Below are 24,891 nucleotides of genomic sequence, written 5' to 3'. Positions count from 1 at the left end.
GAGGATCAAAGAATCCCACCTGGCACATCCTCCTTCCTTCCTAAATGCCCCAGGGATGTCCCAAGGAGCTCAAGGAGCCACCAGCACGGGGCTGTGGGCAAAGGGCAAGGAAGAGGCACTGGAGATGTTTGGAGGAACTCAGGAAAACCCCCCTGGATCAGGAAACCCCCCCCTGGATCACCTCAGCAGCAGAAGGGAGAACAAGACAGCTGCACCTGCCAGCATGGGATTTAGGGAGAAGGTGGGTAAGGTTTCCACTCTCCAAATCCCAAATCCATGGCAGGGGCAGCAGATCCCCTCCGCTTGAACATCCCCTGCTCTTTCCCTGGCAATGAAAGCCGAAGGAGCAGGGAGAAGTCCCCTCTGGATTAAAGGTGAGGAAGGGAATGAATTCCTGAAAAATGCTGCATCTTGGCAGCTCGGAGGTGAAAAGTCCCTCCCTCAGCTGTGCTGTCGAGCCTGATTACAGCTTAATCTCATTTCCAAACGCCAATCCCAGAGGATTTAGACCTCTCCCTCCCTCCCTGCTCTCCTCTGACCCAGTTTTGCAGAGCCTGGTGTTTCTGGAGGGGCCGTGCTGGCTCTGGGAGATGTCTGAGCATCACTGCCACGGCTCTGAGAACGGGATAAATCCATGGGGACACTCGTGTGACAGGCACAGATCCCACTGCCTGCCCTGCTCTTCCCTGTCCCTGCTCCTCATCCTGAAGGACAGAATTCCAGCCAAGCCAAAGGGCTGGAGCGCTGCTGTGCCACCCACGGGCACCGATGTCATGGATGGCACGTTCTGTCACCTCCACTGCAGCTGGAGCCGCCCATTTCTGCAGGAACTCTGTCTTTAGCCCCAGTATTTCCCCCAGTTCTCCTCTCCCTTTCTCCTACATCTCCAGCCCAAACAAGAGCCCCAGGAAAAGGGGAATGATGGGACTGTAACCAGTGAGAAGGTCAAGAAATCCTCACGGGAGCTCCAGGTGGAGCAGCAGCACTGGGAGTTCTCATCCCACTTTGGGACGTTCCCATCCCACTCTGCAGAACAAACAAAGCAGTCAGGGCTGCCTTGGCTCTACCACAGTTCCTAGGTTTCCTATTTTAGGGATGCTCCCTCTTGCTCCACACAGCTCGTGGCTGCAGCCACAGAATCAGTCACAGAATCACAGGATCAATCACAGAACCAATTACAAAATCAATCACAGAACCAATCACAGAATCAGTCACAGAATCACATTATTACAGTATCAATCACAGAACAAGTCACAGAATCACAGAATCAGTCATGGAATCACAGAATCAATCACAGAATCAGTTACAGAATCAGAGAATCACAGGATTACAGAATCAATCACAGAATCAATCACACAATCACAGAGTCAATCACAAAATCACAGAATCAATCACAAAATCACAGAATCACACAACTTCAGAATTAACTAGGCTGGAAAAGCCCTTTGAGACTAAGTCCAACCTAGACCTGGCACCGCCTTATCACCCAGAGTCACACTCAATTTCCCCTTAAACACTCCAGGGATGGGGACTCCAAACCTCCCTGGGCAGCCCCTTCCAATGCCCAGCCACTCTTTGTGGGAAGAACTTCTCCCTAAGGTCCAGCCTAAACCTCCCCTGGCACTGTCACAGAGCATCAGCCACCACTGGCACAGGGACAGGGCCACCACAGCCCCTCTGCCCTCCTGGCTCTCCTCCTCACACCCAGCTGCTCCATCAGGGAGCTGCTCTGCTTGCTTGTGTATAAAATATAAAATACAGCCTCCCTTCCCAAATCCCATCCCGGTGCCACACTGTCCCTGCCTCCTCTGGGACACACCACCCCTTCCCCTGGGACACTGGGGGGATGGAAGCTCCCAGTTCTTTGTTACCCTCAAGAGATTTCCATCTCTCAGAAGAACAAAGCAGACACTTCATGTGCCAGGGCTTGGAGCACTGAACGCTCCCAGAATCTGAAACCCAAGACCCAGAATTAAATTTTAAGCATTATGTGGGGATGAGATAATTCTGAGCATTTGGGACAGCACAGATGGTTAAGGAGCCCTAGAGAAAGGCACCAAGAGAATGGAGCCTCATCTCCACCATCATCTACTCACCTCCACCAAACCCATCTCAATCCTCCCCTGACTAAAAACAAACTGTTTGTGAAGATATTCAAGGTCCTGCTCTGACCTGCCCTCAATTATTTCTCCCACAATCTAAATTAACTCTTAATAGAACATTTTCAAGGCAAAACACAATAATGAAAACAAAATTTCTTTAAATTAAATGAAAAATTCTTACGTTGCCGTAAGAAAAGCGACACCAAGTTGGACAACTCACCTTCAGTGCTGTCAGGAGTAAAGCCACAGCAACAATTTGGCTTTTACAGGATGAGGCTGTGAGAATTTAGGGAAAACTGGGCATTTCTGGCAGCATGGGTAGGACTGTGCCACCAAGGGTGCCCGTGGAAGGATACAGTTACCGAAGAGGGTGAGGACGATGAAGTAGATGGAGGAGAACATTCCCGAGTGGACGCCGCCCTGCGACTCTATCCCGTGGTACATCACAGCATTCCAGTCCTCCCCCGTCAGGATCTGCACAGAGCAGGGAGGCACAGAGAGAAACTCAATTTCACTCACAGGGAAGGGTGACATTGTCACCCTGTACAGCTCCTGAAAGGTGCCTGTGCTCAGGTGGGTTGGGCTCTTTCTCCAGGAACTGAAAGAACCAGAGCACACAGTCTCAAGCTGCACCAAGGGAAATTTCAGCTGGATATTAAGAAAAGTTTTTTTATGGAAAGAGTGATAAAGTTGTGGAATGGCTGCCCGGGGAGGTGCTGGAGTCACCATCCCTGGGTGTGTTTAACAAAGCCTGGATGTGGCACTGGGTGCCAGGGTTTAGGTGAGGGGTTGGGGCTGGGTTGGACCCGATGATCTTGAAGGTCTCTTCCAACCAGTGATTCAGTGAATTTTGTGAATTCGGTGAAAGGCAGCTCTGGGGGAGCCAGGCAGAGCAAAGCTACCAAGGAACATCCCTGGGGAAATGAGCCGCACGTGGGGGACACCAGGCACAGCATCACCACATGGGGGAGGGAGAGATTGTCCTGCTCTGCTCTAGGCTGGGGCAGCCTCACCCCCGGTGCTGGAGAGTTTTGGGTGTCTCAATATCAGAAAAAGATCGATAGGTGTAAGAGAGCGTCCAAGGAGGGGCAGGGATGGGTCAGGGTCTGTAGGGGCCCGTGAGGAGCAGCTGAGGGCACTGGGATGGTTCAGCTGGGGCAGGCTGAGGGCAGAGCTCCCCGGGGGCTGCAGCTCCTCCCCAGGGGCAGCTCCAGCTCTGCTCTGGGACAGGGACAGGAGCCAGGAACGGCTGGAGCTGGGCCAGGGCAGCTCGGGCTGGAGAGCAGGAAAGGTTCTTCCCCCAGAGGTGCTGGCACTGCCCAGGCTGCCCAGGGAATGGGCACGGCCCCGAGGCTGCCAGAGCTCCAGGAGCCTTTGGCCAGCGCTGTCAGGGATGCCCAGGGTGGGATTTTGGGGCTGGGGTTGGACTGGGTGACCCTGCCCTGCCCCTCTGGGTCACCTGCCCGCTGCCCACCTTGACCAGGGGCTCTCACACAGGCAGAGGAAACAAAATCCACATCCTGACCCTTCTTTCTGCCCCTCTCCCTTTCTAAGCCATGCAGAGATCCCAGGTCCCACCAGACCCGTGCAGGGCACTTCCCACAGCCCCAAGAAAGCCCTGAGCTGCCAGAGCAGTGCCCTGAGTGGGAGCTCTGCCAGCACCAGCCCCTCTCATGCCCTTCCTGCAGGCAGGGCTGGGTTTGCTCAGCTCCCCCAGCCCTCACTCCCTGTCCCCAGGAGCTCTGTCACCTCCTGCCACCCCTCCTCTGCCCCTCGGGGCTGGCAGAGCCTTCCTGCAGCTGGAATGTGCATCACTGGGCATCACTGCCGGGCACCACCACCACTGCAGGGGCTGCACACCACGGGCTCCTCTGCAGTTTGCCCAGGTTTGACCCAGAGGGCCACAAAGCCCCCAAAAAATCCCTAAACAGAAACAACGACCTCTGTGTGTGAGTGAGGACAGAGCAGGGGACAGCTTGAAGGGGACTCTGGTCCTCCTTGTCCTTGGGCAGGGACAAGCACAGAGCTGCACCTCTGATTATCGACCCAGGGCTAATTACCAAATGCAGGAATAATAGGAAAACTAATTAGTCTGCAAGACAAGCCCTGCCATGCTAAATGCTTATTTTGCACCCGTCTGAATTGTCTGGCATTCCTTTCTTCCCAAAATCTGGGCACATCAGCACATCCTCTGCCTGCCCTGGCAGAGTCAAACAATGACCACTTTTAGTGCTTTAAAACACTGGGATGTGAAGATCCAGCTCCTAAACAGAAAGTTGTCTTTGGGTTCAGGAGGTGAAAAAAAAAACCAAACCAAAAAACAAGGACAAAAAAAAAAAAAAAAAAAAAAAAGAAGAAAAAAAGCCCCAAGCCTGTGTGCTGTAGTAATGGACTTCCATGTGCACACAGGATGCATGGAATGACTGAAAATTCCAGCCTGCAAATTCCTGCTTGCAAATTCCTGCCTGCAAATTCCTGCCTGCAAACTCCTGCCTTCCTGTCTGTAAATTCCTGCCTGCAAATTCCTGCCTGCAAACTCCAGCCTGGCTGTCAGCTGCTGAGAGAGAGGAAATTTCTGGCTGCAGGGATGATGCTGATGACAGCACTGGGCAAGAGCAAGTCCAGACACAAGGACACCCAGTGCAGACACCAACTCCTCTCCCAAATGCACAATTCAACCTCAAATAATTCCAAAATCAGGATTCACACGCAACACTGCTGGAGCTACTCTGGATTTGCACCACAGAATATGGACAGGGCTTTGAGCTTTCAAACCTTCCACTCAATTATGCAAAGTATTGTTCACAAATGTGCATTTATAGAATTTCCATTAATTCACAGCTGTTCCTGCTTTCTGGGAATAGCCATAAAGTGACTTCTGATCACACAAATATTCATGAAAAGGGCAACCATTGGGAACTTTTCTATTCCCAAGCAGAAGACCAGGATTTGCAGGTATGACAAAGTCCAGCAGGGTCTGGATTCAAAATCCAACTTTTGGATTATTTAGAAGTGGAAAAAAAAGTTCAAGAAAAAAAAAAAAAGAAAAAAAAGATATATTTTATGGGGCTTTTGCAGAGAGATAAATAATCTAAACTGAGCAGCCTGCCTGGAGAAGCTGAGGATGCTCCCTGAGGCCCTGGAAAGAGGAGCTGGTGTCCTTCCCACTGTCACCCATCAGCTGCAGGAATTACTTAAGTAATTAGGGAGCAGCCTGAAGGATCCAGGATCTGCTGGCTCTGTCCTCAAGCAGTTAATGAAATTCCTTCTGCTCTCTCAGGTCTCTTTAGGGATGCTGTAAGGAATTTTTGCTGAGGAGAGGGAAGGAGAGCACTGCAGAGGGAGAGGCACAGGCAATGAGGACTGAGCAAGGGCACAGGTACCTAACACAGAACTCTGCTCTCCAGAAGCTCTGTGCTCATGGGTGTTGTTTCTGCGTGTATTTTGATTATTTTTGTTATTCCCTGGGCTCCAAACTGCCTTCAGCTGCCCCAAATGACCATTTGAAGTGCATCACACTGTTTAACACTGAGGAGCCAGCAGAGGATGGAATAAAACAGCTATCAAGAGCTGCTGTGAAATGTTAATGGAATAATGAGCAGGTTAAGGGTGGGAGAGGAACAGGAACAGGATTGTGCTGCTTCCAGGGACTGCAGTGAAAGGGAGATGCCTGAGGGAAGGCTGAATTCCTGCAGCTCCATCCCACAGCCAGGGTGCCCTGACATCCACCCACAGCCCGACACTGGCACTGGTGAGGGCTCACCTCGAGTGCTGAGCCCAGCTCTGGTCCCTCAGTTTGGGGAGGACGTTGAGGATCTGGAGCCTGTCCAGAGGAGACAACGAGGCTGGAGAGGGGCTGGGAACACAAACCTGTGAGGAACCACTGAGGGAGCTGGGGGTGCTCAGCCTGGAGAAAAGGAGACTCAGAGGTGACCTTATCACCCTGTACAGCTCCTGAAAGGTGGCTGTGCTCAGGTGGGGTTGGGCTCTTTCTCCAGGCAGCACTGACAGAACCAGAGCACACAGTCTCAAGCTGTGCCAAGGGAAATTTAGGTTGGGTATCAGGAAAAAGTATTTTACAGAAAGGTGATAAAGTTGTGGAATGGCTGCCCGGGGAGGTGGTGGAGTCACCACCCCTGGGTGTGTTTAACAAAGCCTGGATGTGGCACTGGGCGCCAGGGTTTAGCTGAGGTGTTGGGGCTGGGTTGGACTCGATGATCTGGAAGGTCTCTTCCAACCCAGTGGTTCTGTGTGACACGGGCAGGCAGAGCTCTGCTCCCATCCTGCCACTGCCACTCCTCATTTCCAGCTGTCACTGCTGCTCTGCTCTGCCCCCAGCCGCCTGTGAGGATTTCCAGAGGAAATCAGGGAGCAGGGCACAGGTACCTGACACAGAACTCTGCTTTCCAGAGGCTCTGTGCTCATGGATGTTGCTTGTGTGTGTATTTGGATTATTCACAGCTGGACATTCAGCTCACAGACTTCCTCGGGAGCCAGGAGCTGGAGATGAAGGTTGGTGCTCCTCTGAGGGAATTTAGGCTGAGCCCAGCCAGCTGCCAGGTGGACAAAACCCATCCTGGGTGTCCAGTGACTCAGCCAGGGCTGCTGGGATAAAAATGGGCTAAAGCAGAGAGCAGAAGGGTTTGTTTGAGAAGCTTCTTGCACAGAGAATCTCCAGAGGTACAGGAGTGGGCAGGGTGTATCTAACTTCATTTATTCAGCACACTGAATGCTGTCTCTGACTGATGCTGCTCTGCTCAGCCTGGCTGAGGTTATGGAAGAAAATCTTGGGAAGGGATCCCTACCCCAGAGTGAAGAAACACCGAGCTGGAGTTTGCAGTTCAGGGAAGGAGTGGGATGGAAGGAGAGCAGAGGGCATCTCTGGGAGACCACAGTTCATCCAGGGCTGATGGCTTTTGCTGGGTTTAGCTTTTGGATTATTTAGGAGTGGAACAAAAAGTTCAAGGAAAAAAAAAGAGATGTTTTATGGGGCTTTTGCAGAGAGATAAACAACCTCTGACATTCCAGAAAAATACCTTAAACCCACGTGCTTTCCTTCACCCCTCACTGCAGCATATTTATCTCAGGACTAACAGGGAATATTCCAGCTGAGTATTCCACAGGCAGCTCCAGTCCCAAAGCAAACCAAAACCAACCTTCCCATGGCTCATATCCGGAGCTGCTCCCTGGCAATACCTGTCTCTGAGCCCTTCCTTTGATCAGCAGGAAAATCTTATGCAAATCTTAATCCCCCGTGATGGGCAATATCCTGTGAGGTGAGCACCCAACCTGCCTCACATCTGGGCAGTGGCTCCTGCAGAGCTCCCAGGACACGTTTTCTTTGAGATCCTTTTTCTGTCTTAACCCAGAAATTATCATCACCCCCCTTCCCTTCCTTTTTATCTCCTTTTGGGGTCGTGACACTGAAATACATCAGCCAGACCTTGCTGAGATCTGGGGATTTTTGGATCACGGGGAGCCCACATTGTGCAGGAGAAGGCTGGAAATGCTGGATCTGTGAGGGTCACCTGCACCTGGAGCAGCCTCAGTTCTCCTGAGCTGGGAAACACCTGAAAACATTCTTTTCTAATTATTTTAAATTATTTTAAACCGTTTAAAATTGTTGTTTTTAAAAAAGACAGGTAGAAAACAGCTGCATAATTTGGCTATAAATCCAAGCATTGCATGTGCCAGAGCTGCAACTCCATGGGCAGGGGCTGGAGAACACAAAGGGCATACTCAGATGTGGCACAGCCTGGGCATTTTAATTTAATGATTTTAATTTAGCACAGAAATATCTGTTTTATCAGCATTTCCCCCCCTAGCAATAAATCTTTTGTCCTAGTTTTCCTTAATACCACAGCATTGATTTTTAATTTGATTTTTAGTGATGCATGGATTGGTCAGCAAAGTAAATCATATGAAAGGGAAGGAGTCCCCCTTTCCTAAATTCCACAGGTTTTTGGGGACTTGTTTGCCCTCTTTAAACAGGAAGAAATACCCAGGAATTCCAATTCTAACCCTGCCCCAGGACAAGGAATGGCTTTACCTGGAAGACTGTGAGGATGGCAGCAGGGAAGGTATCAAAATTCGTGGTTGGAGTTTCATCTTGGAAATTGAACCTGGAGAGAAGGGAGAAATAAAAATCAGAGTGGGGAGGGACAGGAAACTCCAGGCAGCCCTGGAACACCCTTTAACACCCCATAAACCAAATCAGGGAGCAACATTTGTTCCACCTGGCTGTAACACCCCAGGCAAGCTTGCTGGGGAACATCTCAGAAGGTGCTTAACAGAACCATCAGCAAAAACTCAATTTCATTCCCAGAGAAAATGCTGATGCTTTGAAATTCATTTTCATCCCCAATTAAAATGAACAATCAAAAATCTCCAATCATTTTGCAGAATGAGCCATTCCAAGTAGTTTTCATTCTCAAGTGTAAAAGCCCAAATTGAAATTACTCTCTTAGCAGATAATTTCTTTTTTACTATTTTAAAGATAAAATAGGTATTGACTGGGAAAATAAAAGACCAAACAAAACCATTTCATTATTTCAGTTCAGAAGTGAGGCTGGAGTTGAAATGGTAACACTGTGATGGTTCTTACTGCAAAATTCACCACTGCTGGCATTTCTATTGAGAATAATCAGATCCAACAAAACTGTGTTTTCCAGGAAAATATTCCAGAGTGCCATTATATTTTATATTTGGATATTCTATTTTATAGTGGATAAATACAATGGCACTCTGGTTTCCAGGGAAAGAGGAGGACAAAAGGTTCTGCTCCCAGTCCTGCCCAGCTCTGGGTGTCCTGGGCATGATGGGGAGCTTGGAACTGGGGAAATTCTCCCTTAGGAAAGAACCCAGCTCCAGGGAAAACACCAGAACAGGAATTATTTCCCTGTCCCCAGCCCTGAAATCAGGGATGTGAACCCTTCCAGGCAAAACAAAGATTCCTCAGACTTCCTGTTAGAACCCTAGTTATGAAAATTTTCAACTTTCTGTACTAATAGACACTAACCCCCAAGAGAACACTACATTTGATATAAAGCCGTAAAAAAACTTCCAAAATTAAAAAATAAAACTAAGATTGTGAGTATGTAGTTTAAATAAAAATGTGTAATATCACAAAGTAAAAAAGTTAAAGTTTTAGAATATAAAAGTTTTATATATTATATTATATTATATTATATTATATTATATTATATTATATTATATTATATTATATTATATTATATTATATTATATTATATTATATTATATTATATTATATTATATTATATTATATTATATTATATTATATTATATTATATTATATTATATTATATTATATTATATTATATTATATTATATTATATTATATATTATATTATTATATTATATTATATTACTTTCATATATAAAATGAAAATTTTAAGACAGAAATGAGTCCTTCTTCTTCACCTTTTTCATAAGTTTAAGTAGTATTGTGTCATTAAATAAAAAAATCCACATTACAAAACACAAATAGTTTGTTATTGAGTTAAAAATAATTTAAGTGTCATTTCTGAATTAGACCGTTTATCCTTAAAAGATCTTGTAAAAAAGAGATACAACTCAATCTTTTAGTTTGTTAAAGAAAAGTACTATAGAACTCGCAACTTATAAAACTGTAACATAAATAAAAACTAATAAACATCTAAGTCCAAACAAAAAATACCATCTCACAATTTAATCCTCACTTTAAGGAAAAAAAAAAAAAAAATCACGAACTTACTGCCCTCCGAAGAGCTGCATCCCCAGCAGAGCAAAGACCACGATGAAGAGGAACAGCAGGAAAAGCAAACTGATGATAGATTTCATGGAGTTCAGCAAGGAGACCACCAGATTCCTCAGGGAATTCCAGTACCTGTGGGGGATCAGAGCAGCCAAGGTAGAACATGAGTGGGGAAGAGCCTTTGGGGAGAAATTAATAGGAATTTATTTACTATGTGTCTCACGTGTAGCTGGGTGTGTGTTCTATTCCATCTGTCAGAGCTGGGGCAGTTCTCCTCTGTTCATGGGCAGTTTTCTTTATATCTCCCACAGCCAATCCTCCCTCCAGGCGATATCTGCTGTTAATGGGCTATTAATTATTAATTATCTTCTGTTCATGGCCACTGAGTGTCCCTGCATGGCTGAGAAAATTCCAGCATCCATGGGGAGAGGCTCTGCCCAGGGGAGGAGCCAAACATTCCTACCTGGATCCAATCTGACCTGGGAACAGCACAGCAGCCTTTGCCCACTGCATTCCCAGAGGAGCAGCTTTCTTCCCACTGCATTCCCAGAGGAGCAGCTTTCTCCCCACTGCATTCCCAGAGGAGCCCAGGCCCATCTCCCCCAGCCCTGGAGCTCCAGAGGAAAACTCCCCCCTTGTGCAGGATCCTGCTCCAGCAGAAGCACAGCTGGCACTGCAGGAGGGCTGAGCCACCCTGGGATGGGACTGCTGCCACCTCCCTGACCCACAGGGGACAGGGCCTGCTCTGACTCTGGCAGTGGTTTCTTTTCTTTTATTTGTCCTATTGCATTTGTATTTTTAATTTTCCTATTAAAAAGCTTTTATTCCTATTCCCATATCTTTACCTGAGATCCCCTTAATTTCAAAATTACAATAATTCAGAGGAAGGGGGTTTACATTTTCCATTTCAAAGAAGGCTCCTGCCTTCCTTAGCAGACACTTGGCTTTTCCAACCAGGACACCATGGAACAAGGGGAAACAGCCTCAAGTTACACTGGGGGAGGTTGAGGTTGGATATTTTTCATAGAAAAGATGGTCAGGCATTGGAAAAAATTGCCCAGGGCACTGGGGGAGTCCCCGTCCCTGCAGGGATTTAAAAGATGTGGCACTTGGTGACACGGTCAGTGGTGGCCTTGGCTGTACTGGGAATGGTTGGATGTGAAGATCCTGAAGTATTTTTCAACCTCACGGGTTTTATTATTATTATTACTGCTTTAATTATTCCTTATTTCAAAAAGGAAAAGAATGACAAGGAATATCAGAGTCTTTAAACTCCCTTCTAGTGTTGGAAAATACAGCTCAGGGAGTGCCAAAATCTCCTGAGAACCAGAGAGCAGAGATGAGCACTTGGTGTGTGAGCACCCACACACAAAGCCAGAGAATGTCTGGATTAGTTCCTTAGGAACCTTTTCCTGGGAATTTTCCTCCTTTTGGCATCTTCTCACCTGGCACAGCAGTCAGGAGGGGTGTCAGGAGCAGGGGTTTATCAATGAAAGTGAGATTGGAGATGGGAACAGCAAACCCCCGCCTCCATTAGACACAAATCAGGAATAAAATCAGGAATCAACACCTCATTCCCACCTGGACATCCTTGCAGGGTGTCCTCCCATCCCATCCACTGCAAGTATCCAGCAGGGGATTAAATCCCCACATTTTAAACATTCCTGTGGGAATCTCCCCTCCAGGCATCCAGGACCCAGCAGTGGCCTCAGGGTGTGGAAACAAATCCAGAATGTCAATTCCAGCCTGGCAGGAGGGACTGGCTCAGCCCAGCCCTGAGTGACCCATCCCAGCACACCTGGCCAGGGGCTGAACTTGGTTTGGTTTTATCTCCCCATCCCCTGGGACAGCACCTGGTACATTCCAAGAGGGTTCCAAAACTTTGGAACAGCTCTTCCCTGGATTTCTTGCCCCGCTGGGAACAGGCAGGGAGTGTTTGTAGGAGGGAAACCAATGGATCAGGAAATGCAGGAGCAGCTACCAAGCTTTGACACATGGGAGCCTGGAACAACGGGGCTGGAGCAGGCAGAAGGAGAAGAGGGATTTAGAGCCATGGGGAGGATTTCTCCCTCTTTTTCTCTCCTTCCCAGCTCCTGACACTGGGAGCTGCCATCCAGAGCCAATTCCCAGCAGCAGCACATGATTCCTTCCCCCTGAGTGCCCTCCAGACCCCCACTCTGAGCTCCTTCCCACAGTGGCCTTCCAGCAGGAGGAACTTCCATGGATTCCAAGGACCAAAGAGCTCCCCACATTTTCTTCATTGTTCTGACAGACTGAGCAGGGTCTGGCTTCTGCAGGAATCAACTCCTGGTGCCTTGGGAGCATCAAATCCTTCCACTCCTCCAAGGAGAGCAGCTCAACCCCTTTAAACCCTGAGCAGGCTTGGTTCAACTTACTCAAAGTTGAAGTTATTCTCCCAAGAGACAAGATTTCCCCCTGAAACTTTGTCACTGTGTTATGGATGTAACTTTTCTTTGGAATGGATGCAGTGGGATGCAAGATCCCTGGGATGGACATCAGAGAAAGCTGGGGTGGGACAGTGCTCCCAGCTAGGCCCGGCGGAAGGAAGGGGGGGAAAACAAAGGCAGAAAGACTGGATGGTGTTTCTCCTCATCTGACTCCAAGCTCTGAGCTTCTCAGACAAATCCAGGGAATTTTAGCTCCTCATTTAGCTCCTCCTGGGCTCTGTCCCCTTGTCCTGCTGTCACCTCTTACCCATTTAACTCTGCTGTCCATGGCCACACTGATATGGGACATGGGAACCAAAATCCCAATCATAACCCAATCAATTCAAATCAGAATTTGAATAAACCCATTGATTACTCAAAGCAGGAGCACTGCAGCCTCTCCTGCTAAACACAAAGGAAAAACAAACCAGGGCAGGGAGTTTCAGACAGAAGTTGCTACAAAAGAGATGGAAAAAGGAGAAAACTGCTGAGGGTCAGGACGTTTTTCCAGCAAAACTGCACTGAGAGGGGGTGGGCAGCAATCTGTGCCTGCTGCCAGCACTTTGGGGGCTCTCCTGAGCCAGGCAAACTCTGAGCTGTGCACTCAGGCACTGGGGTAATGCAGGATTTCCCCTGGGAGCTGCAGGGACCTGGCTCTGGCCATGCATTGAGTTCAATTCTGTCATGTGGGGTGAGAAATCCACTTAATTAGGGCAGGGGAACTTCAGCATCAGCAGCTTGAGAGTGTCACTTGCTGTCTTGAGAAGGGGCAGAGCCCTCAGCTTGGTTTGTGAAGTTAAATCTCCCCTCCCAAGGAATGAGCAGTAACAGGAGGGAATGGCCTCAAATTGTCCCAGACAGATTTAGGTTGGGTATTTGGAAAAAAATCTTCATTAAAAGCTTTGTCAAGCCCTGGCCAGGCTGCCCAGGGAGTGGTGGGGTCACCATTCCTGCAGGGATTTAAAATCCTGCAGATGTGGCACTTGGGGACATGGGTGGCCTTGGAAAGACTGGTTGGACCCCATGGCCTTGAAGGTCTTTTCCAACCTAAATAATTCCATGTTTCATCCCTTTATCATGCTGACTGTAATCAGTGGTCAGAACTCACTGAAATAAAATTGTAACTTGAAAAAACATCCAAAATCTTTACGAAGCACAGCACCCAATCAGCAAGAGCAGATCTCAGCAGCTCTGGGTAAAATGAACTGGTGAAAATTGCTCTGAATTTGCTGCAAACCCAGGGGTTTCCCACACATAAATCAGTGCAAAGGTGAGGCACAGTGACATTTTTGGTGCAGGTACCCACCTTTTTTGCTGGACATTTCAAGACCTTAAAGTTTCCACCCTGTTTGTCCTAGAGGACAACAAATGACACAGTACCACACACAAACCTGGGATCTGAACAACAATAATTAGCAGTAAACAATTATCAGGTACAAATCAGCCCCACAGAGCTGCAAAACTCATTCCTGGTTACTTCAAATGACTGCTTTGCTCAGATTTTCTTTATCTATTTAAGGTGGCTGGGGTATTTTTGGAGGGAGGGGCTGTTCCTCCAAGCTCTGAAGAATTCAGGGAGTGATGGAAACAAGGGAGCACTGAAGAAGTAATGGTGTAAAAAATAAGGTGGAAAACAACAGCAGGAGCACCTAAATTTGTCATCAGTTTCCAGAGAAATCCTGCAGGAACAGCTCTGGATGGGTTTGGAAATGGCACAGGAGCTGTTTGCTAATGCCAGCACACATTAACTCAAGGCAGGAACACAAAAACAACAGAAAAGCTGTGGAAACCTGAGTGAAAATTCCACCTCAGAGTCTCCAGGCTGAAAAACTCCGACATCTCAGCCCAAGCACCAGGAACTCATTTCAGATTTGTGTCAACACAGCAGCTCAGCCCTGGGATTAGCACCCAGCAATCCCCAGGGAAGCTGCTTTTCCAGAGCCTGAATACTTAAGGAATTGTCATCAGATCAGTGGAAAGTTGATGGGACTCAGAAAGAAAATAAAACTTGGGGGTTTTACTACTAAATACAAGAGATAACACAGTATTTCTGTTTTAAATAAGCCTGAAGATAATGCAAAGAAGGACATGCTAAGCTGATGGGACTTAGAAAGAAAAAAAAAACTTTTTAGCACAAAATATGAGTGATAACTTGAGATACTTGTTTTAAACCAAAGCAAAACAGAACAGTCTCCTGTCAGCCCACTCATTCCCACTTAAGGAATTGTCATCAGATCAACAGGACTTAGAAAGAAAATAAAACTTCGGGTTTTTACCACAAATTACAAGTGATAGCACAATAGTTTTGTTTTAAACAATCCTAAAGATAAAGCAAAGAAGGACATTCTACTGTCAGCCCACCGAGGAACCAAGGGCAGACAAACCTGGACGTGAGGCTGAGGAGAGAAAAGGCTTTTAAAATCTCTTGTGGGTGTAAATCCAGGCTCAGCAATTCCCAAACTTTCCAACTGTCCAGCCAAGGAAAGGGGAATTCTGCATCTGCAGGTTCAATCTGTTCCTGTCCCACAGTGCAGAGCTTGGGGCAGGCAGGGATTTTGTGCCAGCTCCCCCAGCGGGTCAGGGCATTGTTTTTTTGGTTTATTTTTAAAATTTTAGCAATTTATTTATGAGTTTATTGTTGATAAACGTGGAAAGGACTCCTCCTGGCTCTGGGGCTGGGGACAGGGATGCCTGGGGTGCTCAGAGCCAAGGGAGCTGCACTCACTTGGTGACTTTGAAGATCCTCAGCAGCCGCAGGGCTCGCAGGACGCTGATGCCAAAGGAGGTGCCCGGCTTCACCGCAGCCCAGATGACCTCAAAAATACTGCCCACGATCACCTGCAGGGACAGAGCACTCAGAGAGGGCACAGAGCTGCTGAGCTCCCTGGGGGCTCCCAGAGAGGCTCAGCAATCCGAGTTCAGGCTCTTCAGGAGAATCCTAAATTAGCAGGAGAACTGGAAAGCCTCACCCAGCTTTCTCCATACTCAGGAGGAGAACATTCTGTGATTTATACACTGAGAGGAGCTTGTTGCTTTCTTCTTTAGCAACCAAAATACCTTAAAATACTTTTTTTTCTGAAGGACGCTATAATTTTTAATTAGATTTTTTTATGCTGGCTCAACTGCGAATGCCAGCAGTTGATGGGACTCAGAAAAAAAATAAAACTTGAGGTTTTTACCACAAAATACAAGTGATAACATGAGATTTTTGTTTTAAACAAGCTTAAAACCAAAGCAAAAAAGGACATTCTCCTGTCATCACACTGTCATTCCTTTTGTCACCCCACACAACCTGCAGAGCTGCAGGAGGGCACTGCCCCATCCTCCCCTTCCCATCAGAAGGACTAAAACTCCTCATCTGCAGCAGAACAGCAGCTCTGGGTGACATCTACCAGAAACTTCTGGCAGCTGAGGGTCTTTAGGAGAGCAATTAAAGCAATAATTATTATGAGATTCTGCAAAGCCTCTGGCACAGACACCCCATCATCTGCCTGGCTCTCAGCCTTGGGGTACTGAAAAAATTCTCCCAAATCAAGGTGGGCTTTTCCAATTTTGGTTTTCTGGTTGGTTTTAGGATGGCAGAGAATTCACCTCGAGCTAGGAAAAAAATCTTCTCAAAAACCCTTCACTAGGAAAAGGACAAACAGTGATGGGTTCAGCACAGCTGGGGAGGACAATTAAACCCACACAGGTTTCTGCAGAGTTAATATGATCAAACAGGCATTTCTCTGCCAATTGCTGGCATAATTCACATTAAGCCAACATTTTTGAGCTCCCACTGACCGTGGGCCCCAGCTGGGCAGAGCACACCATAAACACCAGTTTAGAACTGGCTATCACCAGAGCCCAGCTGGTGTGTGCAGTGGGAGGGAGGATTAATGGGGGCAGCAGCACTGGGAGCCCCTTCGTTACAAAAAGTTCAGGAGAATCCTAAATTAGCAGGAGAACTGGAAAACCTCACCAAGCTTTCTCCATACCCAGGAGGAGAACACTCTGTGATTTATACACTGAGAGGAGCTTGTTGTTTCTTCTCTAGCAATCAAACTACCTCAAAATACCTTTTTTTTTTTTTGAAGGACACTGTAATTCTTAATTCGAATTTTTTAATGCTGGCTCAACTGCAAATGCCACCAGCTCCTTTTCCCACCCTTTCATGACAAAAACTTGGATGTCTCTGAGAATTCCATCACTGCTTAAGTGTCCTGCAACACACACTGTGCCCTGGGCTTCCAGAAAATACAGAGGAAAGGGAGATCCACAGTAGTTGATAATTCCACTGTATCCCATCTGAAGAAGAACTAAAACTTCTCTCCCACCACCGGGAATCCCTCATTGTCTCAGGTGTAGCTGGGTGTGTATTCAATTCCCATCTGTCAGAGCTGGGGCAGTTCTCCGCTGTTCATGGGGCACTTTTCTTTATCCCTCCCACAGCCAATCCTCCCTCCAGGAGATCTCTGCTCTTCATGGCCACTGAGTGTCCCTGCATGGCTGAGAAAATTCCAGCATCCATGGGGAGAGGCTCTGCCCAGGGGAGGAGCCGAGCATTCCTACCTGGATACAATCTGACCTGGGAACAGCACAGCAGCCTTTGCCCCCTGCATTCCCAGAGGAGCAGCTTTCTTCCCACTGCATTCCCAGAGGAGCAGCTTTCTTCCCACTGCATTCCCAGAGGAGCAGCTTTCTTCCCACTGCATTCCCAGAGGAGCAGCTTTCTTCCCACTGCATTCCCAGAGGAGCCCAGGCCCATCTCCCCCAACCCTGGAGCTCCAGAGGAAAACTCCCCCCTTGTGCAGGATCCTGCTCCAGCAGAAGCACAGCTGGCACTGCAGGAAGGCTGAGCCACCCTGGGATGGGACTGCTGCCACCTCCCTGACCCACAGGGGACAGGGCCTGCTCTCACTCTGGCAGGAGTTTGTTTTCCCTTTTTTGTACTATTCTATTTGTATTTTAATTTTCCTAATAAAGAACTGTTATTCCTATTCCCATATCTTTGCCTGAGAGCCCCTTAATTTCAAAATTATAGTAATTCGGAGAGAGGGGTTTACATTTTCCATTTCAGGGTATGCTCCTGCCTTCCTTAGCAGACACCTGTCTGTTCCAACCCACACACTCATGAAAAAGCAAAAACCCTTCCTCAGCCCTTGCACAGAGCACTGATAATGAATTTCCTCAGAGGCCCTCCTGGGAGCCTGGTTCCCCCTGGGCTGCTGCTCCCCTGGCAGATGTTGCTCTGGTTTGTTGTTTCACCCTGTGCGCTCGCACGGCTCCATCTCGACGGTTTGTCAGACAAAACTGGGGACAGAGCTCTGTGATGCTCCACTGCTGAATTCGTTCTGGGGGCTGGAAGGTGGGTGAGGGAGGGAAAAACACAGACAGAAGGAGGATCCCTATGGATTCTCTGAAGGAGGAGGAATTAGCAACAGATCGACAGTTTTCTCTCCTGGGAAACCCTCAGCAGAGCTCCCTGCCAGGGCTGCACAGCCCACAAAGCTCAGACACCTCCTGAGTTCAGCCTTTGCTTTGTGCAAGCTCCTAAATCACCTGTCCCTGACAAGCTTTGTGAAAGGAGCATCCTGGATTCAGAGATCCAAGGAAATTTGCAGCCAGCCTGGGGGGCAGCTCAGAGCCCACCCAGTGCAGGACATTGACCCTTGTGCTGCCCCAGGTGGATCCATGGAGGCCTTTGAATAAATCCCTGTTTTATTCTTTAGCTCTGTCCAGTCTCTGTTCTAGGGCAGCCCTCACAAGGCATCAGTGACACTCCTAAAGGACAATTTATGCACAGTCTGGGTCTGGGCACTGTCCCTTGGGCTGGGCAGGACAACCCACCCCAACCCTCTGAGCCACCACAGCTGCCAGGACACCCCAAAACCAGAGCCCCACATTTGGGACAGCCTCATGCAACACCTCAGGGTGCTGGAAATAGGTGAGTGATTGAATCTCAAATTCTATTTACTCTGAGCTTTGCTGCTGTCACGGCCAAAAAGAGAATGAATTGGCTCAACTCAGAGCCTTGGATTTAGGAGGGTGACACACTGAAGGTGACAACAGCTCCTCCTCCCTTGTGGGAGCAGAGGAATTTGGTTTCACGGAGGAAGAGTCACTCCCAACATTTTGGCAGATAAAGGCTAGAAACAGCAGCCTGAATGTCAGAGCAGGGCTGGGTGAGGAGTGCAATGCCCTGAGCCACTCTCCCTGGATCCAAAGCTCCATATCTGGATTCTTACAACAGCCTGAGTCCTGCTCAGCCCAGCTCAGATGAGAGAGGCCGAGTTCTTCTCTGTGAGCACAGATTACAGCTAATAGCTTTTAATGAATAAATTAACATCCACACGACAGGCTCCTTGTCAGGTGGAGCCAAACCCAGCCCTGCTATTCACACCAGAGCTGCAGTCTGAGCCTGGATTTCTGCGCTGAAATTTGAATTATTGCCCTGCTGTCACCTCCTCAGGTGTCTGCTGCTCCTGGTGATGTCTGAAAAGCTCTGTCTGTGTGACTTCAGGTGAAGGCTGCTCAGTGGGTGGCACAAGCAGGAAGATGTGTGGGGGTTTTTTTGTCTTTCAATCAGCTCATTGCAACGGGAGGGACAGAATCTGCCGGCAATCAGAGCGCTCAGGGGCGCTGATGCTGCCAACAGCGCAGGGCTGGAGGAAATGAAATCCCCCTGCTGTCACTTCCCTTCCAAAAAAAGGATAACAAGGGAAGCTTAATGCATCTCACTGCTAATTTATACAGGGACTGCTCCTCACAGGAGACGCTCCCAGCACCACTTCATCCTTAAACACCTGAATGACAGGAGAGACACCTGCTTGGCACAGGGAGGGTTTTCAAGGACATGGAGTGACAGGAGGGAGGTTTCCCACTGCCAGAGGGCAGGGTTGGACAGGATATTGAGAAGGAATTCTTCCCTGTGAGGGTGGGGAGGGATTGGAATGGAATTCTCAGAGCAGCTGGATCCCTGGCAGTGTCCAAGGCCAGGTTGTTTGGGGTTAGGGCAACCTGGGACAGTGGAAGGTGTCCCTGCCCATGGCAGGGCGTTGGAATTAGATGATTTTAAGGTCCCTTCCACCCCAAACCATTCCACGATTTATCCACCCTGCTGAACATTACTCACCCCAAAGTCAAAGCAGTTGAATGAAGAGTGGAAGTAATTCCTTGGCCCCAACCCATACATCTTCAAAGACATCTCGGTGAGGAACAGCCCCAGGAAAACGAACTCTGCGAAATCTGGAAACAGGAGAAGAGATTAAATTCATCCTTGAGCCCTTGGTGGGCAGAGCTGTTCATGTGGTCTTGGAACTCAAAATATCCCTCAGACATTTTTGGAGGTTCCAGGCCCAGGTCAGAAGCATTTGAGACCCTGGCAGGCAGCTGGAAACAGCTGTGATTTTGGGTTTGAGCCATGGGATGATTTACCAGCTTTGCAGGTGGAACAAGAAGTCACAAAAGTTTAGATACTATAGTAGAAGTAGTTACAAAGTAGAGGGAAAAATTTTTTAGTATTGTACAAGGGGGTTTTAACACCTGTACAGGGGGGTTTTAGTTTTGAACATGGGGGTCAGAGGTTTTAAGATGGAGGGATTTGGGCCTGTCCTGTCCTTCCTCTTTCTTCTTCCTTCCCTCCATGATCTTGGTGATGTTGGCACTCACAGATTGGTTTAGAGTAGAAAAGCACCATTTAATATAGGTAATGGGCATTGGGGAAAAACTGTAACCATGTAACACGTAATGTACATATAAAAGATAGAAAAGCACCATTTAATATAGGTAATAGGCATTGGGGAAAACTGTACCCATGTAACACGTAATGTACCATATAAAAGACAGCAGCAGCCCTGGGCAGAGGGGGAGAGAAGAAGCAGTCGGGAGTCAGAGAGGATGTCAGGGTGTGTGTGTGCCTCTGCCTGAGCTGTGAGCAAACCACAGCAGCCCCAGAAGAAAATCTTTTAGATAACTTGCAATAAACTGCCTTGAGACCGAACAACAGAGACTGCTGAGCCTTTCTTTGGAAGCTCGGGTTGGAGGAGAGACTTTTCCACCACACGGAACCCCTGAACCAGGCCGGGGTTCTGACAATGTGGGGAACTTTCTGTTCCTTTTTTCACAGCACCAGGGGCCGGCTGGCAGAAGGAAATCCCTGGGCAATGGCAAACAGGACCCAGGCAGAGTTTGGCACAATTCTTCCTGCGTGTCCACAAGCTGTGTGAGGGCAATGCTCACCTCCACTCTTGGGTTGGGGAAGGAGCATTAAATAATATCCTCATTGTCTCTAGAAAGGAATTTCACAGGAAAGCCCCGGATCTAATATTTTTAAAGGTCAGATTTAATTGCAGAGATGTTTTGGGGCTTCTGTACTTGCAAGAGATGGCAACTTTTGGGTGTGGGGTGTAAGTTTCTGTACCATCCTCTGATGATAAAAATACCTTTCTACCCAACAGAAGTGCTGACTCTGAGGGCTCATATTCAGAGGTGTTGTGTCTCCTGTTACCACATTTATTTTTATTATAGCCCTGTAATTATGGAAGAGCCCCTTCTGCTTCCTTTTCCTTCACATATCACAGGCTGGGAAGCTTTTGATGGGAAAATTTATCACCTATGATGAAACAAAGGGCAGAAGGAACAGAGCTGGAGGCTTCAATTTCCACATCAAGTTTTGAGGACTTGAAGCTACAGCAAACACTGCCTTTGGCATTTTAAGTTTGGATCTGGAGGCCAATAAGCAACAGCAAGAGTGAAATGTTAAAAACAAAACAAAACAAAAAAAAACAACACCAAAAAAAGGCAAAAACCACCTATACTACCAAGAAAAACCAAACAGCAGAAGGCAAAGCTCTCTCTGGAGAAAAGATGAGGAAAAGAATCAAACCTCAAAAAGGTGGGGATTAATCACCTTGTTTAGTGCAGCACAGGAGGTTCTCAGAGGCTGCAGCAGAACAGATGCTACAAGAAAGACTCCTGTAATTTCAATTTTATGATTCCAGGAATGATAAAAAGGAGACGGTGCCAAACTTTAAGCAGAGGTGCACAGACAGAAGAGGGGCAACAGATACAAGGAAAATTTCAGCAGGATGATCCTGGATTCCAGGAGCTTTGCACTCTGGGGCAATTCCAATCTCTGCTCTGGGACGGGGACAGGGAATGCTGGAGATCAGGAAAGGTTCTTCCCTGGCCTTGCACATCCATAGGGAGTGAGCAGAGCTGGCCCAGGGCCATTCTGGGTGTCTTTGGAAATGCCTTGAAAAATGCAGTTTCAACTACCCAAAAATAAAAAGGGGTTTTAAATTTTAAATTTTAAATGAAAGCCAGTCATGGAACACCATGGGCATAAAGTTCCCTGAAATCCAGGAAGCAATAATGAGATGAGAGAGGCTTTATTAACACCTTGGTGAGGAGCCTGCAAGGACACCTGTGCCAACAGCTGCAAGAGGGGAGGAAATTTCAGGCGAGTATTAATTCTCCCCCGTGACCTGCTCTCCTTGAAACCAGGAGCAAGATCCTTCAAGGAGACTCTCAAGGACAACGTGTTCCCAGCTGAGGAATAAGATGACAAAATCTGAGACCCACAGCCTTTTTCCCAGGAAGAGGCAGATCCACCCTCTGCATCTCAGCGCTCAGGGAAGAGCAGGGGCACAGGAGCAGCACAACTCCCTCTCACCCTGAGGCTTTTGAGGGGAAGCCTGACCAAGCTGCAGCTTTTCTCTCCTTTCTCACAGGAGATGCAAGGGCTCAGTGAGGAAGCTCTGTCTCCAGCACCAAGGATCCCAGAGTAAGGAGATATCCACCATGGTGCTGGGAATCCATCCGACCTTCCCTCTGCTCTGGTGAGGCCCCACCTGCAGAGCTGCCTCCAGCTCTGGGACCAGCAGGAGCACCTGGAGCTGCTGGAACGAGTCCAGAGCAAACCTGGAGCTGCTCCAGGGCTTCCCTCTGCTCTGGAACCAGGCTGGAGACCTGGGGGTGCTCCATGGAGGGGAGAAGCTCCAGGGAGAGCTCAGAGCCCTTCCAGGGCCTGAAGGGGCTCCAGGAGAGCTGCAGAGGGACTTTGGTGTCACTCAGCGGGTGGTGCTGACTGGCATGACTTCCAGAGACAGTGTCCCTATGCCAAGGGTTGGTTTCCAGCCAGTGCTGTGAAAGCTTTGTTAAATCAGCTGATAAAATCACAGGGAGAGGTTGCAGATCCTCTAGGAAAGCAGTGCCCAGCCCCTACATGTGCCATATCTCTGGCAGGGAGATTCTCATCCTTCATCTCTGTCCCAGCCTCACCTGTCCAAGTCACACCTCAGGCGGACCCCAGATTCTTCCACAGGACAACAAAATCCTCAGTAGTGTTTTTGAACTGCAAATTTGCACCAGCAGACCTCAGGACTCTTTGCCAAGACTATCACCATCATCCCAAAGGAGCAAAAAAAGGAGGAAGGCCCAAGGATTAACGTTCAGTCACCGCTCCAGCAGGAGGCTGAACACACCCTGGCTATCACAAGTGCAAAGGTGTCACCATCAGGCTGACACATCCTGCAAACACACGTGCAAATCCAGAATATCACCCAAGAAAAAAGCTAGAAAGTGGCAGAAGAAAATTTAATTATATTAAAAAAATATATAAAGCCAGGAAGTGTTTAAAACTCAGAGAATCTAAAAACCAACTTCCTTCTGCTGCTCTTGCCAGAGCCACCCTTGGCCTTTGCCAGCTGATGAATCCCAGAGCAGAGCCCAGCACTGGCAGCAAGAGCTGTGTCCCAACAGGTACCAGATGCTACAAACCACAGCCCAGGGAGGCTGGGATGAGGGAAGTGGAATTCAGACCCTGAACTCCTCAGGCAGAAGGAGCTGGCTCCGTGCAGAGGCTGCTGCATCCAACACACCATTTCTTCTGAGAAGGCCCTGCCTAAATAATTGAAAATGCAATTTTGTTGTTTGAGCCTCCTGGTATCCAAACCTCACCTAATTTAATTTGCCTTACTCAAAAGCATTTTGTGATGTGATTTAAGGAGGAAAAGTTTGATACAAACACTTTTATTTCATTTCCAAGCTGTGCTGTTGGCAAAGGCCGTGCAAGCACCTCCTCACCCCACACCTTTGAATTATGTTCCTAATTAGAGTTACCAGCTCCTTTTTGTCAATCACTTATGGATTAATTCCATTTCCAAGACCAGTGGCATCAGAAGCAGGTGCTGAGCTCAACTCTTCCCTCTCCTCACTCTCCTCTCACATTAAACCGAGCAGGAGAACCTCAGCAGAGCAGAACTTCCCCCTTTCTGCCCAAGCAGATGTGAAATTCTCAGCAGGCAGAAATAAATATGCTCCAGAAAGCTTTTTCCTTACAAATGCTGCATATTGATACCCAGAGGGAGCTGGGTCTTGACATCAAAGGCAACAGCAGCACCAAAAAAAGGCCAAATTGCCCCAAACGTGACGGTCAGCACTGGGCAGGCTCTCAGGCTATAATGGTTTAAATGCTGTGTTCAGATACTGGATTTATCAAAAGGAGACATTGTGGATTTGGGGTTTAGACCTACACAGATTAAGGAGCTTGGAATGATCCCTGCAGGACTTGCTGGAGAAAGAAGAGAGCTTTGGGAAGGGCAGCCCTGAGGGAAACTTGAGTGACCCAGTGCTGAAACCTCCTCCCCACAGTCCCTAAACCCATCCCACAGCCCCTATAACCCATCCCACAGGCCCTAAAATCCATCTAACAGTCCCTAAAACCCATCCCACAGTCCCTAAACCCATCCCACAGTGCCTAAACCTATCCCACAGTCCCTAAAACCCATCCTAGAGTCCCTAAAATCCATCCCACAGTCCCAATAACCCATTCCACAATCCCTAAAACCCATCCCACAGCTCCTAAAATCCATCCTAGAGCCCCTAAACCCATCCCACAGCCCCTAAAACACACCCTACAGTCCCCAAAACCCATCCCACAGTCCCTAAAACCCATCCTAAAGTCCCTAAAATCCATCCCACAGTCCCAATAACCCATCCCACAATACCTAAAATCCATTCTACAGTCAAAAACCCATCCTACAGTCCCTAAAACCCATCCCACAATCCCTAAAACCCATCCCACAGTTCCTAAAATTCATCCTAGAGCCCCTAAACCCATCCCACAGTCCCTAAAACCCACCCTACAGTCCCCAAAACCCATCCCTCAGCCCCAAAGCCCATCCTACAGTCCCTAAAATAAATAAAAAATAAAATCCCACAGTCCCTAGACCCATCCCACAGTCCCTAAACCCATCCCACAGCCACAAAACCCATCCCACAGACGCAGGGAGCTCTGGTCCTTCCTTCACCCCACAGCTTTGGCCAGAGGAGGAGGAGCCCACCCCCAGCCCCATCCCTGGGGCTCCTGCCCTGCCCCAGTGCCTGCAGCTGCTCCCGCAGCAGGAGCTGCTGCCCGTGGCCAAAGGCACAGCCCTGCTCTCTCTGCTCCTCCACGGTGTCCCCAGCATGGATTTTGAGGGGCCCTCAGCTGAAAATTCATCTTTGCTGCTACCAGACCTCAGTGATGCCATTCCAGAATTAGTTTCTGACAAAAATCTCTTCTTTCTCAGAATATTGGCAGTGGTGGAAAGGAGCGTGAAGAGAT

At 48.1% G+C, this 24,891-nt stretch overlaps 1 protein-coding gene across 16 annotated transcripts in view; it reads right to left on the bottom strand.

Annotated features, from left to right (window-relative positions):
- CACNA1B (calcium voltage-gated channel subunit alpha1 B) overlaps positions 1 to 24,891 on the bottom strand; it is a 313,183-nt gene that overhangs the window by 103,915 nt on the left and 184,377 nt on the right. For all 16 annotated transcript variants that reach the window (XM_072936724.1, XM_072936713.1, XM_072936715.1 and 13 more), the window contains 5 exons: positions 19,417 to 19,529; positions 15,028 to 15,140; positions 9,856 to 9,987; positions 8,152 to 8,224; positions 2,459 to 2,576 (listed from right to left, as the gene is read on the bottom strand). In XM_072936724.1, the coding sequence (XP_072792825.1) occupies positions 2,459 to 2,576; positions 8,152 to 8,224; positions 9,856 to 9,987; positions 15,028 to 15,140; positions 19,417 to 19,529 (549 nt within the window). The remainder of the gene's footprint in view (positions 1 to 2,458; positions 2,577 to 8,151; positions 8,225 to 9,855; positions 9,988 to 15,027; positions 15,141 to 19,416; positions 19,530 to 24,891) is intronic.

This window comes from Taeniopygia guttata, chromosome 17, assembly GCF_048771995.1.
Source record: "Taeniopygia guttata chromosome 17, bTaeGut7.mat, whole genome shotgun sequence".
Classification (NCBI taxonomy): domain Eukaryota; kingdom Metazoa; phylum Chordata; class Aves; order Passeriformes; family Estrildidae; genus Taeniopygia; species Taeniopygia guttata.
The sequence above is the reverse complement of the archived record's forward strand: the minus strand, read 5'-3'. Positions and strand labels throughout refer to the sequence as shown.